The sequence below is a fragment of the Myzus persicae genome, unplaced genomic scaffold (genome assembly GCF_001856785.1).
Source record: "Myzus persicae strain clone G006 unplaced genomic scaffold, MPER_G0061.0, whole genome shotgun sequence".
Classification (NCBI taxonomy): Eukaryota; Metazoa; Arthropoda; class Insecta; order Hemiptera; family Aphididae; genus Myzus; species Myzus persicae.
Genome location: NW_019101191.1, coordinates 453,615 through 470,996, shown reverse-complemented (window position 1 = coordinate 470,996; position 17,382 = coordinate 453,615). Strand labels below are relative to the sequence as shown.

Below are 17,382 nucleotides of genomic sequence, written 5' to 3'. Positions count from 1 at the left end.
AATAATAATAAAACAAATTCATCCATATTAATAGATTATAGTATAAGGATTAACTATATTGTATTAATTTTCATATAAAAACTAATTCAGTTTTGAAAAATTATTTTATAAACAGTTGAACGAGAATAACTTTTATAGGTACATCAAACAAAATAAAAATTGTAAAGGTCATTTTATTAAATAAAATATTTTTTTCAAGATAGTTGTAATTTGAATGTTAAACAATTCGTAATTTGTGAACTTAAGACTTAAATATTTTAATACAAGATTCTTAAAGTAAATTAATATAATAATAATATTTTGTATTGGTTTGAACATTTGTAATTATTTTTAGTTTTGAACATGTTAAAATATAAATAATGTTATTTATACAATAAAGAAATTTAAATATTATCTGTATAAATTAAAATATTGAATTTTTTTTTTGATCATGTCTAATCACTGTCTACTTGGTTTTTATTAAATTTAATTGAAAATCTTCAATAACTGGTTGGTTTTAAATTTTAATGCTTTAAAATATGTAGATTATTAAGTAAATGACCCATAAAATATTTATATATTTACTTCAAATAGATAAGTCACATTATTTTGATAAGTAGAATAGTAACTTTTATACATAAGACATATGTATAAATATATAAATACAAATATAAATATAATAAACAAATTAAAACATTTTGGAGCAAAATAAAACTGTTACTAAAATATAATATCGAGTAGATGATTTCAAAAGTATAATACATTACTTTTCTATTAATTCTTAGTTATTTATACAAATAATGTTTTAAAAAAGTATTTAAAAATTTGGCAAACAGGTGGTTACATGATCTAAAGTTTTTTTTTTAAAAATTAATGGCTGTAAATAAAAGTATATATTATAAATAAATATAAACTAAAGCAAATTTAAGTCTGTTAAATCAAAATTATTTTTGTAATGTTTTAATTACAGTTTCTTCAAATTCAACTTTTTTATCAATTCGAATGTGTTCAATTCCTTCTAAGCTTTTTAATACAATCCAATGAGGTACTTTTTCTTGGAGAAGGTTTATGTGAGCTTTCCATTCCTCTAAAATGATAATAAAATAGTTACTATTGGCAAAACATATAATAAATAAAGGAAAGAAGGAAAATGAATATTTAATTACGGTCTGTCATGGCTTCTGGATAACTCTGCTTCAATTGACCGATGACTTTTTTGAATGGCATAACATTTCTTTGAAGTTGTACAAAATAGGTACGCATCCTTCTTGCAATATCTGGTAGTCTATTCATCATTCTATCTTCATCTAATTGACCCACCGACCGTGTCATCAATTCTTTAGCTTTTTCTGCTTGCTTTTCTTGAATCTTGACATAAATATTTGAGTAACATGTAAAAACTAATAATATTGAAAAAATACCTTTAACAGAAATGATTTAGGAATCCCTTTAAGTGCTCCTTCTAAAGCATTTTTTGCATCTGTTGTAGGAAATTTTTTTTCAGTTAAATTTTTATTTTCATTGTTCATTGTTGTAAGAGTCCGATTTAAACGATTATTGTAAACAAACAATGCATGAGATTTGTCTAAAAACAAATTACCATTACCAATTCCTTATAGTTAATTTACATAATTTAAATAATTTTGTTAAGCTAAATGTTAAATACCCAATAAATCTTTTGCTGTAACTATTTTTGGTTTGTTAATTTCAATTTTGGGTAATGTTGAAGGAATGATATCTTCCACAGTTTCAACATCAAATTCAGGATGCCATCTGGTTATTTTATTTTTGTCAATCACAATAGGTGGAATCAGTTTACTCAAATATTTCTAAAAACAAGAAAAAAATAGTTATTTTAATTAAACTATATTATTACCACAATTATTATTATAAATTATGTATATTATACTTCATGGTGCTCCTTTGCAATGTCAAGTAGTGCATTAGAAAATGCCCTTTTCCTCTGAGTTGTTAGTTCAATTAAGTTTATGTTATCTTCGTTCACCGAGCCTATTAAATATCAAAATTTAATAATCTTAATATAAAATTAATTATTACAGTCAAATATTTACCATAATTTGGAGTTATCACTAATTCAAAACTAGATTTCTCTTTTGGTGATTTTACTAATGCAAACTTAAAGAAATCTGGTACAACAGTTTTAATTTGTGCCAAATGTAACTCAGTAAAATTTCTAAAAAAAATAATTAAATGTTGAACAATTATAAGTTATTTATAACAAAATTAATTAAAATAAATTTTAATATTTAAATTACTTTCTAGTCATTTGCTGAACACCACGTTTGAGTTTATTAAAAGTTATTTTTTCTTTTCTACTAAACATCATAGATGAAACAGTTTCCAAAGCTTTGAACAATTCATCCAAAATACGGTACTTCAAAGGCAAAGGTAATGCTTTAGAATCAACCAATGCAGCATATCTTTTTGACGGCGACATAGCCAAAAGAGATCCTACTTCATCTAATAACTTTCTAGGTGAAACATATTCCTTGGCTTGTGTCATCTGAGCGGTCATCATTACTTTCCTTGGACTAACCATTGATTGGGATGGAGTGAGGAATAAGGCTGTAGGTTTAAGTTGAGATCGTTTTATTGGACTTGATCCAACTTTTACTGGACTAGTATCAACCAAGAGATCAACTGATTTAAACGAAGATAAATAATGGCTTTTGGCAGCATCTACTTTAGACTTTGCAGAGTTAAGATCAATTTGTGATTGTTCTACTGAGTTTATCTTTTCTTGTAATTTCTTAAGGTTGTGTTTACGACGAACAATTTTACGAAATTCGCCCAAATCCAATTCCTAAATCAATTAAATAGTTAAAATTAAAAATAAAATTGTTTGGATAAAAAACATTTATTATTTTTATTTGCTTTTATTTAGCATCAGTGGCGGTTCTAGTGTACAGGCGGAGTCGGGGTGGGCAGCTACCCGTACCAAATTGTTTGATGTTCACTTTGTAAAAAATTCAATATTGTGTAGTTTTGATAAGTAAAGTAAAGAATTTATTAATAGTCAAAAAAATGAAAATAGTTCATTAATTTTTCAACTTGTTAAAATAATTTTGTTTTTTAAACCCATCACGTATATAAAGTAACTTTGACGCTAATTACAAATATACCTATTTTTTTTAAGTAATAATTAAATTCTAAAAAAATTAATTAATGATAAATTATAATATATTCAACATAAAACACATTTTATTTTGTTTAAAAGAATAAGGAAAATCTATTATTTTTTTTTACATTTGAACTGTAAGACAAAAACAAAAATTGGTGTTAGGGAGTTTAGGATGGCCTATTGACTATAACTTATTAATAAATATATATTTATGTCCGTACAAAATTTGAGTCCTAGAACCGCCCTTGTCTGGAATTATCTTTGCATCTTCATTACACATATATGTATCATAAAAAAAAAAGAAAACTTTATTTTAAGTTATCACCAGTTATTCAAATAATTGTTAATTTAAAATAAATAAAATGGATGGGAATTTACTTGCTTATCTAGTTATTAATCATACTCAGGTAATACAACTATTTATTAACATACTTTACGTAATTTGGCCTTAGTTGATGGTGATTGATCTGGAGTTGTTGCTCTCTCTGAACGGTCTTCATTTTTATTTTCAGTCTCTTTTTTCTCCAAAATGTTTTCAGCGACTGTATTGTTATTAACGGCAGAAGCATTTAGATTTTGGTCAGTTGCTTGTTGTATACCAGAATCAACCTAAAGATAATTTAAATAACACATAATAATGATAGGTATACATATTCTACATTCTACAAAATAATAAATCATAAATATATTTCATGAGATACAAGTATAAAACATAGACAACTATTTTGATAGGTACAATGTCTTTTAGAATTTAAGCTTAAAAAACGTTAAAAAAGTTATTGGTTTCATATTGTTCATTTTTCTCTTTTCAGTAATGACTACACTTGATACTTGTTTTATCTTGGAATGGATACAAGTTTAAACTATGATGGCTTAAGTTGCTTAAGCTACATAGGTTTTTTTTTATTAAAATATAATACTCCATATTATATCAAATGACAAATACATCCAATATCTTACATTACAATTGGAGAAAATAAATATGTAAATTTATTTTTAGAGTATGATTCCAAGTCTCTAGGATTACAATGATTAGTATCAATTATTTTGTATGTGGTCTTAGGATCTATTAGTGAATAGTAAAATCTCATCATCAATTGTGTAGTAAAAAAAAAATTGCATTATAACACAATTAGATAATGTCTGATCATCATATTATATTACAATGACACCTACCCATAACAGACAATTATCTGTTATGGATAAGTATCTATTATAGAAAGGTAAATTAGTTGTAGGTAAACATACATAATTAGTTTTTGAGGTATAGATTATTTTATAATACCTAGGATACATTTTAATATATATTCAACACGTAAGTAATAGAAGTTATCGTTTTTGGTGATATGAAAGTAATTGGTTGGACATTATACCGAATGGAGTATATAGTTATTCATAGTTGTCCGGTACAATTATATTTCATTATTATGCCACTAGGGGGAAATATTACTGTCGGCGTGTAATGCGGCAAATTGAAATATTTATCTTATTCCCAGGATCTTATAGTCACTACTTTGTCCATTGTACATAGTCATTCACTAAGTTAGGTTTTAGGTATTACTTAAGCTTAACTAATTCACGGTGTTTAACTAAGTTATTCTACAAATGGAGAAATATTTTTCAACATGAAAATAATTAATTTCAGTGTATTTAATCAAGTATACATGATACATTTACTATGAACTTATTTGGTTGATTGTATGTTATGTGTCAATAATGTTAATAATTAATGTCAATTACCATTAAAATAAAGAAACATATTAATAATATCAGTATAATTTTTATACAAATATAGTAAAGTACCTACTAAATAGTCAACAAACCTTTTGCTTTTTAACAGTTTGCTGCACGGCAGAATCAAATGATAATTTTCTAGTTGGTTTATTTATTCCAAAAGTATTGCTCAGTAGTTCCTTTTTATGCAAACCATCTTCGTTGGTTGGCCTTTTTCTACTTTTGATGAAACTATCCAATGTTTTTTGAGTATCCATATTTACTCCAATGAATAACAAATGAATTAAAACAATTCGTTGATCAACAATAAAAATTGAAAGGTGACAGCAGCCCGTGATCACTACAGTAGTACAGTCATTAATGAACATCAACAACGGGATTTCCAATAACTATTTACCATTACCTACCCGATACTACCTAATATCAAGAAATTCCGATTAAGCGTTTAACGAGTTTATTAGAAGTGGTGAAAACTGAAAAGTGTTTACTGTATAATACAACTCACTGTTAAGAAGCAGCTTGTTGCTAGCGCGGGGAAATTGCAGGGTTGTCTTTATTCAACGGGATAGTTATTAATTTATAGGTTAATTTATAGTAGCTACCGGACACATTGAACTAAATAGTACTGCATTCAGTGCTACACTGTGACCTGTTAGCGATAACCATGATTTAAGATTCTATCTTAAATCATGGCGATAACATTGTCTTTTGTTGTTATCTACTGATAAGTTATAAGTGATAACATCATTTAAAGTCTTCGCTTTAATGAACATTAATATTTTGTTCATAATTCGTATAACTTGTGGCTCATTTAGACTTTAGTTTCTTGATTTCTTCCTTAGTGGCTTGTGGACCACCGAAGGAACTTGCAAATTTCTGGTACTTTTAAAATACTAAATTACGTTATATTGCATTACATAATCGACGAAATAATATCAATTAAAATATTGAAAATGTTGGGCATTAATCTGTTTAGAAATATTAGACATTTTTCGACTAGTTATTGTTTAAGATTAGATATGTCTTGGAGAACTTTGTAAGTAGCTAATTACTTATGTATATGTATTTTATTAACATTTATTATATTCAATTTATATTACGCTGTGTCTAATTTAATTCCATTACACAATATTAAGATACTCAAAGTACTTTGATAGGTCTAATGATTCATTATTGATAACTAAATTATACAATTATAATATAGTAGTTTATTATTTTTATTTTTATTATAAGTGTATTTTTTCATTTAACTCTCATTGAATGATTTCCTCTATGCACAAACCACAACAACATTGCCTTCAATATTACAAATATATTCTCTTTCCAACAAAAAAAAATCATTCAACCATATGTTCAATTCTAAAATTGGTTTCCATCAATCCTTCAAACTTCCTTGTTATTTGCCTTCCTTTTATTAATTTGTTCAAACTACATACTTGGTCAATCATTATTTGTCTCATATATTCCAATTGTGGTATTCCCTTATACATTTTACCTTCCTCACCTTTACATAATTAATTCAAGCAACCTACCATGTCTTGTGCACACCAAATCCATCAATATTTTATTGATACATTTTTATTTAGCTCTTCCTTCAAATATTCTTCTTTAGTCACCATAATATCCGACCAACTTATCAGCATTCTACTGCTCAATGTTCCTTATTTTATCTTTTATCAATCAGTCAGACATTACATTTTATACTTTATTTTGTATCTTTGATTTGTGCATCATTTATAGTATATATCTAAACTTGTAAATTGAAATGTGATATTTTAATTGGGTATAAATGCAATTTAGTTCCTAACCGCTAATTTGATTTTTTTTTTATTAAAACTTATGAGTTAAGAACAATAGTGTTATCAGAATTTGTCTTTCGGACTTACTTTTGAAGTTATAGCCTTCCAAATTTGTGACTTTACTTTTATACATTTGTGTGAAATACTACATTAATGCCGCTCGGAAGACCTCAAGTTTGGCGATTAAAACTGGTAGGCAAAAGGCACCATTTTAATATAGTTATGTTACTTCAACGGGCAAGGTTACAATATATTATCTACCTTAAGGTAATTGCAAAACAACTTAATACAGTTTATTTTATTATCATAAAGATACTTTTGTAGTATTGCTGCAAAAAAAGGTTTTATGGCGAGTATTTGGCAAAGTCTATGTTTTTAAAGCGATGTCGTATAAAAAAGTTAGAGCGGTTTCCTTAGTTTTTTAAACAAGCTGGGTGTTTGTATGATCTATCAGTATTACTCATAACACAAAATAATGACATGAAGACAACATTGAGTTGTTGTACATTTTTAACTTAAGTCTTAAGTATGTATTATTATGTTTTAATAAATTTATAATTATAAAATTGATATTGAGTTTACTCTGTAATTATTTCTAATTATTTTTTAGAAAATTCTGATTGCATTATCGTTCTTAACTGAACTATTTAGGTTTGTCCAATAATAAAAATATAAAATGGCGAGGAGAAACTAAACTGGGTTTGTTCCTTAAATTTTTGTACGAAGTTTAAATAAATAAAAAACAGCAGTATCCTTTTTAAACCAGCTAGACTATTCGCTTGGAAATTAAAGTTTATCAAAGCGTAGTTTCCTTGTACTATAGAATTACCATTGCATCTCATTGTAAACTAAATTTGTTTGTATTATATAGTTTATTTGGTATTCAAACAAAATTTAAATTTGTATTTTCAGAAAAAAACTGCCACTTAACCCAATGGATAGAGGTGTTCTTACCGATGGTGCTGATTACATTTTTTTGGATGGTCGTCCCACCCCATTTGGGATGAAACAAAAACGAAAACTTTTGCTTCAAAGAGAATATGCTGTAAGTTATATTGACAGTATTATAAATATTAATAATAATAAAAATAATACATTTTAAATCATTTTTAGAAAAAAATTGTTGAACTTAGTGAAAGTTTAGACATTGCAAAAGAGCGGTATGCGATGAAAGCTGGAGAAAAAGAGAAAAACCTAAAACATGTATTGGAAAGAAAACTTAGGCCCAAAGGAAATAAAAATGTTAAGGACTAATACTCTTTGTTTATTTATTATAATACAAAAATATTTAGGTAGAAAACAAATTTTGTACAGAATGTTATAATTTAATTATTCATTGCAATAAAAACAATTATACAAAACTTTTTAGTGTGGAATGGTTTTTGTACTTAATCAAAATGCATTCCAGAATACACAATTATCCACATCACCTAAAATAAAAACAAAACAATATTAATTTAATTTAAATTTATTACAATTTGTATTATTGAAATTAGGTATTCACTTGATTCTTAATATGTTTTCAAGCATATTAAGAGAAATTTATTAAGGATAACTGTAAATAGTACGGAAATACATTTTTAATTTAAGTTTAATTATTAGCTTTTTGTTTAAAATATAATTTAAAAGTATATAAAATCAGAAAATTGACTGACATTTTATTTATTTTGATCCAACTACAAATAATAATAGATCTTGCATAAAATTATTTAAATATTTTAGCACTAATATTAAATTAATTTATATAATATTTATAATAAATTGTCGATTTGTGATAACTCCACTGGGCAGCAGATTGGTGGTCACCTATAATATACTACATCCCAATAGGCAATGTGCGCTGTAATGCGAGGTGCATCAATAATATTTTAATATCTTGGTGTATTTATACTTATCATTTAATAAACCAACCAATTGGATATAGTGTAGCAATAGTTGATTATGTCAAGATTTATTGGGTTATTTTATTTGTTCAAAACTATTAACTAACATACCCAAATCTAGTTAAATATATATTAAGAGGACGTCATAACCACATTTTGTGTTGTATCTTGTTTACTAACACATAACATTCCACAACAAGCCATTCAAAGTGTATGTGGTTAAATTAAATATTACAGTGAATTTACCTAAATTTTAATTTTGAAACAAGTTATGAACTTCTGGTAGTAACTATATAAAATATTACATACAAATACTCATGACTCACTTAAAAATAAAAATATTAAAATAACTAGCCAGAGATCACAGATAATGTTTCTTCCTTTAAGTATCATAATAGGTCATTTTGCACTAATATTAAAGGTTACAACTGAAAATTGGAACTTCTGAACATAGATTTGCTAGATTGTCCATTTGTTAGACAGAGATAATAGTATAACACACGAGTATGATAACCTCTTAAGACATCTTGAGAGAATTTGATCGGGTTAGACAGTTGGTCTATGAATATTAAGATAATAGAGAACACATCAGTCAATTGAAATTTATATAAATTTAAGGAATTCATTTTATTTTTGCACTTATTATTATATCCTATATTATGTAACTTTATCTTTCCTGTCAAATATGGGATGGAAAAAATTAGTTGTATAATATGGCAAGATATTTATCAGAAAAAAAATCCACTGACAATATAGCCATATCAAAGACCAAAGTTCTCTACTAGTTGAGTTACTATTTCTGGAGCTGATGGAGTACTATGATGGTCGAGAGGAGGATTACTAATTTAATTAGCTTTAATTTATAAAATAGTTTTCATACTAAAAATCCTGCTAATGAAGTAACAAATCCTTCTTTGGTTAACTCCCAAGCTCCACCAAATTCTTCTTCATCAACTTGTTGGAAATTGGTAAAATATGCGTATAATGAAACAGCATTGAGCACTAAAAATCTACACAAGTAAATTATCAATAACATACAAATTAATTGAAAAAGTATTAATTATAAATCTTACAATCCTAATCCAAATAGCCCTTTCAATGGTAAAAGGCCCCATAATAGACCAGCAATGAGTCCGAGGATTTGCCTTGCCCAGTAAATTACATCAAGAAATTCATCCTTAATAAATCATTTTATAATGAACATTAGCATTATGTATAAAATAATAAAAAAATTAAGATAATATTCTAAACTGTTAATTTATACTTACTTTGTCAGGCCATTCCGAATTTTTTGTGGTAGCTTTTTTTAATGTATCCAAAATTGAATTTTGACACGGTGTTTTCTTTTCAACTGCTTTTGACATGTTTCACTTGATGTACATACGTTTCAACAATTACCAGACCTGGTCTTTAATTTTAAAATTACTCGTTTGATTACCAAAATATAATACCTAGGCGTCTAAATATAAATTTGAAAATTTAGTTTTTGGTAATTATTTTTATTAAGATGCATTAACTGTATCTAAATTCTAGAATTCCGATGTACAATGAAAATTGAATAGTAAAAACCGGTATTAAAATATGGAATATTTAAAATTCGCCGAACCAATTTGCAGAACTAATTAGTAAAATTACAGAATTTTCTTATCAACTTGTAGATAAGAATGATGACGAATCAAGACAAATCACCATTTTATCTTTAATGAACAGCTATAGATATCTAGTATCTATAGCACGACGAATGGATCATCATAGATAATAAATAGATAAAAGGTCCCGAGTTCCCGACACCAGTTTCTTTTGAGTCGACGAGGGGGGTTATATGGGAGAGATTCACTGACTAAGTTTAAAGTTAGAGACTAGTGGATTTGTGTGATTAATTGATTTAGTATGAAATGTTTTGTTATAATTCTTAGCTCTAGTAGAGACTGTTTCGATTTTTATGTCGTTGTGTAGTGAAAGATTAGAGACAAAGCATGTCGCGGATGTTATTTGGAGTATAGAGATTGATTGGAAGGCCTGAATGGTTTTTATTTGGGAGGGCTTGGCACTTCCCCATATTTGGATCCCGTAGGCCCATATGGGTTTTAAGTTTTTAACATTGACTTATATATTAGTAGTTTGTTGCAGATTGAGAGCTTGAACTTCATACTTGCGCGTAATAGGCGAAGTCTACTGTTAAAAACCTTTCTTTTGGCTTTTAGATGTGGACCCCAAGTTAAACGTTTGTCTAATATTACACCTAAATATTTGGTTTGAGTTGTGGTTGGAATTTGATTGTTCTGGAAGTAGATTACGGGTGGAGCGCCTTGTCTTAGAGTGAAAGGGATGTGGAAAGAGTGAGACTTATCTGAGTTGATTTTGATTCTCCACTTGGAGGACCATTATGAAATATTGTCAATATGGATCTTAGATTATTTGTTCTCAAAAAATGTGGCTATTTTGTCGACTATCTGGTGGATCTGATGGATTGAAGAATGTTTTTCTTTGAATCCAAATTGTGTGTTCGGTATTATATTTTTGAACTTGAGAATAGGTCTGATTTGTGATTTTACTTATAAAAGTAGATTGATTTACACAATATTATTTTAATAAATTTAGTATTTTAGAATTTTTTTTATAACCCTAAATATGATTATGTGCTTAAGACGATACATCTAATATCGCTACACCTAGGATATTCAAAAATTATTTTTCAGTATTTGGGCCTGGGGGCCCACATCCAAACAGGAAAATGTTTAATTGAACCACGCAGAGTCGTGTGTGGGATATTGAAAAAAAATATTTATGAATAAACGACTGTCAGGTTTATCACATTAAATATTGTGTGTTGTATAGCATTTATTACGTTCTTATTGTACATTTCGTTCACACACTGGTTAAGCGTGAACGAGTATTTTCAGTCTTAAATTTTGATCTCCAATAAGCAAACAATATCTGGATCCTTTACTTTGTCTATTTGTCGAAGAAGAGGTCATTAACTTATAAGGAATATTTTTTCTGTTATAATCTTCCAGCAATTAATTTAAATAGACTACTATTAGTACTATTTATATGTGTAATTGTAAAAATGTTTGTAAAAACATTGTTGGTTATACTTTCTTTTATTTTAAAAATTATAATCACAATTCATAAATAATTTTAAATTATTAACAATTAGGCACACCGATATTCATAATTCACTTAAAAATTGAAATAAAGTAAGAAAAAAACCTACGTATAAAATATAAATACACTATACAACAGTAAACATATTGTTAGTTGTTACATATAATTTTGATAATATCCTATAATTCAATTCAGTGGTCTTAAAACAAAAAAGTAATTGGGTTATTAGCTGAACTTGAACTGTAGAGCAGAAATTTGCCATATTACTCATATTGATGAACAAATCAGTGCAACAAAATACTGGTATGCAGGGTTGACACAGAAACAATGATAGGGGTCCTCAATAGACACTGTCCTGATTCATAAAACGTCCTGTTTATTTTACCTCTTAATATTATTAAACAGTCTACGATGACCCGATAAAACTATCCTGATTTGTACGGTCCTGTGTTTTAATTTCCCACTACTATAATTAAAAACATAATAGTGTATTCATCAATATAAATCTTGTTCCGCATTTTTCTTCTATAAAATAATATTTCTTTTTAATACTATCCCTCGTGAATATTTTCCTGTAAATAACTGTCTTGTGCCATCTTGTCTTATAATAAATATTGTAAAATAATTTGAATTTTTACTTTCCCTTTTCAGCAGAATAAAATAATATTTTTACTAAACTAACAATAAATATCAGATAAAATAAATTAGTATATTTATCATAAGTATTGAAAGTATATTTAATTATGAATTTAATGTGACGTAATAATATATTTTATAAAAACTTAATTGTCATCCATATTACATAATATATAAAGCTTACAATAGTGTTTGTCAGTATAAATAAATATCTATTTTTATATAAATTAAATACTTAGATATTTTTTCACAGTATACCTAATTTACATTTGTATTACATAATGTATATCATTACTCAAAATGAATCTATATTAACTTGTATTCTATAAAACTTTATACTTTTTTTTATAGTATAACATGGCGTATAAATGATAAATTATTTCAAAAATGTTTTTTTAAGCATATAAAATTTATTTTTCCTTGGCTAACACTTTTTTGTAGGTATTCAATAAGCAAAAAGTTGTGTAAGGCATCTCCTCCATATCATTAATAAATCTTAATTATCTACACATTAAAGAAAAACTGTAGCTAGTAACATTATGCCAAATTTCATAATGGAAGTTGAGAACATTGGAAGATACAAAAGAATAGTACATGTTTTTACCTAACCTAACCTAACCAGCCTTATGTCAATTATATGAATTCGGAAATATCACCATTCCTCAAAATAATATATTATTATAGGGCAAATAATCCATACATAATTACACCTCCATCTATGAAATTAAGTTACATTTACTCAATGGGCTCGAAGGTTACCACATTATTATTATTAGTTAAGATGTATTAACGAAGAACTTTCAAAATGATGTTTGATATTTTAGAAATAGATCAATACAAGTTATTAGAATAACAGCAGTTATATAACAGGCTATGGAACAGAAAAATAAATTTGATTTTGAACAACAAAATATCTGGAGCATGTAGATTCATAAAAATCAAGAAAATATTATGCAACTGCAATTTAAATAATCTGAATGATGAATATATGTTTGTTTGAAAAATTGAAATTGATAAGATATTCTCAAAAGCCAAACTTCATAATACAATTCATAAGGTATTTTTAATGCTAGCGATCATCAGATAATTTTGAAACTGCTTTATTTTTTAGTCTTACAAGCATACTCAAGAGCTATAATGTTCCAAAAGCAAATTTAACTTTAAAAAATGTCACATAATAAATTTAAGATGCACAAATACTTGTGTAAAATTGTATTATCAATATCAGTCTTGAATTTTTTTAGCTATTTTAAAAAACCATAGATTAATTAACTTCTTGTTCTTCTTCTTCTACTAGTTCTTGTTTAGTAATAATTTCTAACTCTCCAGAAAATTTTTTTGTAGCATATAATAACATTTCAGTTTCTGGTTCGCTGAGTCTATCATAGAAATCTTTGATACCCTGGAAATTAAAATAAATTAATATAATAATAAAAGTAATCGAACCTAAAAAAATAGTTTTATGAATAGAATTTGGATTTTGAGACGATATAGATGATAAAAATAAAAGCAAAAATACATATAATATACATTTATTTATCAATATATTATATATTCTTGCTTTTTTATTATGTTACATGTTTTAACAGTAGATTTTTAAGATATTAGATAGTATAGGTACTTTGAAAATGAACTGAAAGTGCTGTATGGTTGTGTCCATCAGCATTTAGTAAGACACCAGGGTACTCTCTAGATTTTAAAAATCAAAAATGTTAAATACATCATCTTTACAAGCCCTTGTAAGTTTGAACCTAAATAAATTTAATACAAACTGATTATTTAACACAAAATAACAAGAAAGAAAAAATGTCATTATGAAGCTTGTTCAATTTTAATCGAAATTTAATGAAATATAATATTTGTATACAAGAAAATACCTAACTTTAATAATAATTTTTTTCGCTTCTTTTTGTAAATAAAAAACCTTAATAATAAATGACAATTGAGCCTATATACTAGTATAGATAACAAGAAAATGTGTGTAATCACTATGAATTAAAACAATTTTATTTAGTTATCAATTAATGATTTAAATAAATACCAAGGATAATCGTAAAACTGAGTCTGGTGGATCGTTAACTAACATCAGTTTTTCCTTTTTTGTCAGACTGATTGGCATATGTTTTAATTCGATTAGGAATTCTCTTATTTTATTTGCATTTTGTTCTGCACATGCTCTTTGCTCTAAATATTTGTTAACCTGCAAAAAAAAACAAATATTTGTTAACATCTCCAACAAATTCAAAATATGGTAGTAAATCAAAGAATTAAATAATTGGACTCACCTCATATAAAATTGTTGAATGGTTCATACCTCCAATGAGTTTTGTATTTTCTTGAGTTTTTTTTAGTAATTCATAAACCTGAAATAGTAATAATTATATTTTTAAGCTAAGATGCAAGAAAAATTATTTCACATTTTAATATTTTACTCTTAAAATAAGTCCATTAAGGTACATACTTATTTTTGTTGAAAACAAATCTATTATTACAATATTATACAAAATTAAAAATAAATCTATAGCTGTTCAACATAATCCATATAATATGATAGTTATAATATGTTATTCAATCATCACACAGTAAGTCCTTATGCTTTAATGTTTAGGTCATTTAAGAATAAGAATATATGATTCTTTAATATCTACATCAGGGCCCTTATCATTTCAAAGTGACGGTGCACAGCACAATGCACCATTTTCAACGGAGATTTATCCTGCACTGAGCCTATAACACTTTTCAGTTTTCTTAGCTATATTACAATCTTGTTTTTTTATTAAAAAATATAAATATTGACTCAATAAAGATTAATTGGGCGCCAAACCGAAGATTGTTAATATTGTGAAAATTACGCACAATATAGTTAGAGTTAGAGAATCACAGATTTAACAAAGTAGAAACTATAATTGGTGAATAAACTTATAAATGTATCATTGTACCTACTATTTATTTGCTATAAATGGCACATGCAAAACATTTAGAAAACAAGGTCTTTCTTAATTTCAGGTTGATGTAATTAAAAAATAATGAGACCATTTAATTTAATTATAAACCTTGGTCCTTAATCAATCCAAAGTATATTTTCAATATTTTTGTAATGTTATAAAACAATGTGAAAACAATCAGAATAATCAAATATTGAAATTAGAACTGCTTCTTGGAAAACAGGTAATATAGTTATTTTATATAAGTTGTTGTACCAAATCAGGGAAACATAAAAGGTCCAATATTATCCATATTGAATATGAATTTTGTCCATGTTAAGTATTTAAACAAAATATATTAGTTGATAAAGACATAAAGTACAAGTTGTTTTTATTCAAAATATTGACATCAACCTCAACAAACTAAGACAACTGAGTACTACTATTGTTTTCACTCAAAAATACCAAATGATTGGTTGATTGTGTATTTTATAATTGCAACATAAAAACAACACCAAATCTTAGAGTGGAAACACTTTTAATTTAAATTATATCTAACTAGTCAAATTTAATGGAAATTCAATATAATTAGGAGCGCTGTACACACATAAAAATATAAGATATTTTATCACAATAAACATTTTTTAAATTTCATGTTAAATCTTAGAAAACTCAGTGATTAACCGTCATATTAATAGTAAGTAGTAAGTAGGTGATAATTGTACAAATAACTTTACCTCGTTGTTACAGAGTACGGCTACTTGTGGATTTTTACTGTAGAAAAAATAAAATAACGTATCAGTAAGAAACAAAAGGCAATATTATGCGGAAACATAATTATTTTGCAATTTTATACTTACACCTCCATTTTGGTAGTTCACTAATAGTAACACGAACTATACTACTATTACTATGTGATATGGTATTTGGTAATGATTAACAAGAGAAAATAGATAATACGTTCAAAAGCTTAATGAAATTCAATTACAAATAAATTCAAATTCAAAACCAGAAATCATACTATATAATAGGTATTAGCATTTAGTAGGTACCTACTACCTATGTACGTAATACGTACTAAATGGCAAATACCTACTAAATAAATACAAATATTTTAAAGTTATTGTTGAACCTAAACCTAACTGCAACTTGAAGTTGTATATAGATATCAATATCACATTGTAAGTTATCATCACAATCGTTATCATCACTTGAAGCAACAGTGTATACGTGATTGGGAAAAACAAAACTATATTTTACCAACAAAAGTATTATGTTATGGTTAATCACGATTTTTCAAGGCATCATAATAAAAGTTATAAGTTTATTATTGTATGAAGAGGGATGAGTTAAGATGGAAAATAAAAAATAAAAATTCGGTTCTAATCGATATATTTTAACACTGTATATTTTGGATGTGCAAAAACACTAGATTTAAGATTTTAAACCGATGCCGGTTTATAAGTTTTTTTAAAACCAAAAATATCAACATTTTGGAAATCTTAATCTACTGTTGAATGCCACGAAGATAAATTATTCAACCCTACATAGTAGAACATACAGTTTATGTTTTGGATTTGCCAAAATAAAGTTTGGTGTAGGTATAAAAAAAAGAATTAGACATAGTACTTTTGCTAATAAGTATGCCTGGATATTTGATAGATTTTATTACCTAGGTAGATAATTTACTGTAATAAATTCTAGTTTAGGCCTTTAAAAAGTTAATCTATTAAAAATGTTCACTATAATGTATTATAATCTCTATCTACTTAAAATTGACTCCCAATATTTTAAACTAGTACATGGAATCATCAGGCCCTTTCAGAGGCCGGGACTCTCTAGGTCAAAACTGTCCCTTGGGGTCCCATTTGTGCATGCAAAAAAAATAAATAAGCCACCTTAGGTAAGTGTAGAAACTTTAATTTATAGAGTATAGACTATAAGAGCTAGTATCAACACATCTTTGTGAAAAGTATGTACCTAGATTTAATATCCTAAACTAAAATTTAAATAAAAAGAGGCCCCTTTCATGATTCTGCCCTGAAAAATGCCCCAAAATATATCTGCATGGGCCTGAATGGACACTGGTCGCCTATGGGGTAATTTTCAAGGGGGACACAACGAAACTAGATTTCAAAACTTATTATTCTTCATAAAATGATTGGTTCACTGATTAA

At 26.7% G+C, this 17,382-nt stretch overlaps 4 protein-coding genes across 5 annotated transcripts; 1 reads left to right on the top strand and 3 right to left on the bottom strand.

Moving 5' to 3' along the window:
* Positions 1-908: 908 nt before the first annotated feature.
* Positions 909-5,393, bottom strand: LOC111028136 (DNA replication factor Cdt1-like). 2 transcript variants are annotated; one of them, XM_022306681.1, is made up of 10 exons: positions 5,263-5,393; positions 4,945-5,195; positions 3,554-3,730; positions 2,256-2,803; positions 2,052-2,173; positions 1,889-1,989; positions 1,646-1,808; positions 1,401-1,564; positions 1,146-1,347; positions 909-1,066 (listed from the first exon to the last, which is right to left on the bottom strand). In XM_022306681.1, exons 2-10 carry the CDS (start codon positions 5,110-5,112, stop codon positions 924-926), a joined length of 1,788 nt encoding a protein of 595 aa, XP_022162373.1. In that variant the 5' UTR covers positions 5,113-5,195; positions 5,263-5,393; the 3' UTR covers positions 909-923. The 2 variants fall into 2 exon arrangements, with proteins under 2 accessions (XP_022162373.1, XP_022162372.1); XM_022306680.1 differs by having other exon boundaries at positions 4,945-5,375.
* Positions 5,394-5,609: 216 nt separating this feature from the next.
* On the top strand, positions 5,610-7,981 carry LOC111028138 (39S ribosomal protein L52, mitochondrial). Its single transcript, XM_022306683.1, has 3 exons — positions 5,610-5,891; positions 7,567-7,699; positions 7,768-7,981. The coding sequence occupies exons 1-3, from the start codon at positions 5,809-5,811 to the stop codon at positions 7,906-7,908; spliced, it is 357 nt and encodes a 118-aa protein (XP_022162375.1). The 5' UTR covers positions 5,610-5,808; the 3' UTR covers positions 7,909-7,981.
* Positions 7,959-10,199, bottom strand: LOC111028137 (uncharacterized protein C20orf24 homolog). The gene is made up of 4 exons (XM_022306682.1): positions 9,806-10,199; positions 9,611-9,714; positions 9,418-9,547; positions 7,959-8,084 (listed from the first exon to the last, which is right to left on the bottom strand). Exons 1-4 carry the CDS (start codon positions 9,899-9,901, stop codon positions 8,043-8,045), a joined length of 372 nt encoding a protein of 123 aa, XP_022162374.1. The 5' UTR covers positions 9,902-10,199; the 3' UTR covers positions 7,959-8,042.
* A 2,770-nt stretch (positions 10,200-12,969) lies between these two features.
* LOC111028149 lies at positions 12,970-16,392 on the bottom strand. Its single transcript, XM_022306694.1, has 5 exons — positions 16,066-16,392; positions 15,943-15,979; positions 14,567-14,644; positions 14,323-14,481; positions 12,970-13,683 (listed from the first exon to the last, which is right to left on the bottom strand). The coding sequence occupies exons 1-5, from the start codon at positions 16,071-16,073 to the stop codon at positions 13,546-13,548; spliced, it is 420 nt and encodes a 139-aa protein (XP_022162386.1). The 5' UTR covers positions 16,074-16,392; the 3' UTR covers positions 12,970-13,545.
* Positions 16,393-17,382: the final 990 nt, after the last annotated feature.

Bases quoted from the DNA above. Each gene is read 5' to 3' on its own strand.
- LOC111028136 (XM_022306680.1), bottom strand. From the start codon at position 5,223: ATGTTCATTAATGACTGTACTACTGTAGTGATCACGGGCTGCTGTCAC. The intron at 2,174-2,255 runs GTAATTTAAATA...TATTTTTTTTAG, and splicing joins GTTCAGCAAATGACTAGAAA to AAATTTTACTGAGTTACATT. The intron at 1,990-2,051 runs GTAAATATTTGA...GATATTTAATAG, and splicing joins AGTGATAACTCCAAATTATG to GCTCGGTGAACGAAGATAAC.
- LOC111028137 (XM_022306682.1), bottom strand. From the start codon at position 9,901: ATGTCAAAAGCAGTTGAAAAGAAAACACCGTGTCAAAATTCAATTTTG. The intron at 9,715-9,805 runs GTAAGTATAAAT...TGATTTATTAAG, and splicing joins ATTCGGAATGGCCTGACAAA to GATGAATTTCTTGATGTAAT. The intron at 9,548-9,610 runs GTAAGATTTATA...TTACTTGTGTAG, and splicing joins GGGCTATTTGGATTAGGATT to ATTTTTAGTGCTCAATGCTG.
- LOC111028149 (XM_022306694.1), bottom strand. The intron at 14,482-14,566 runs GTGAGTCCAATT...TTTTTTTTGCAG, and splicing joins ATTCAACAATTTTATATGAG to GTTAACAAATATTTAGAGCA. The intron at 13,684-14,322 runs GTATTTATTTAA...TTTAATTTCCAG, and splicing joins CAGTTTTACGATTATCCTTG to GGTATCAAAGATTTCTATGA.
- LOC111028138 (XM_022306683.1), top strand. From the start codon at position 5,809: ATGTTGGGCATTAATCTGTTTAGAAATATTAGACATTTTTCGACTAGT. The intron at 5,892-7,566 runs GTAAGTAGCTAA...TTGTATTTTCAG, and splicing joins GATATGTCTTGGAGAACTTT to AAAAAAACTGCCACTTAACC. The intron at 7,700-7,767 runs GTAAGTTATATT...AATCATTTTTAG, and splicing joins TGCTTCAAAGAGAATATGCT to AAAAAAATTGTTGAACTTAG.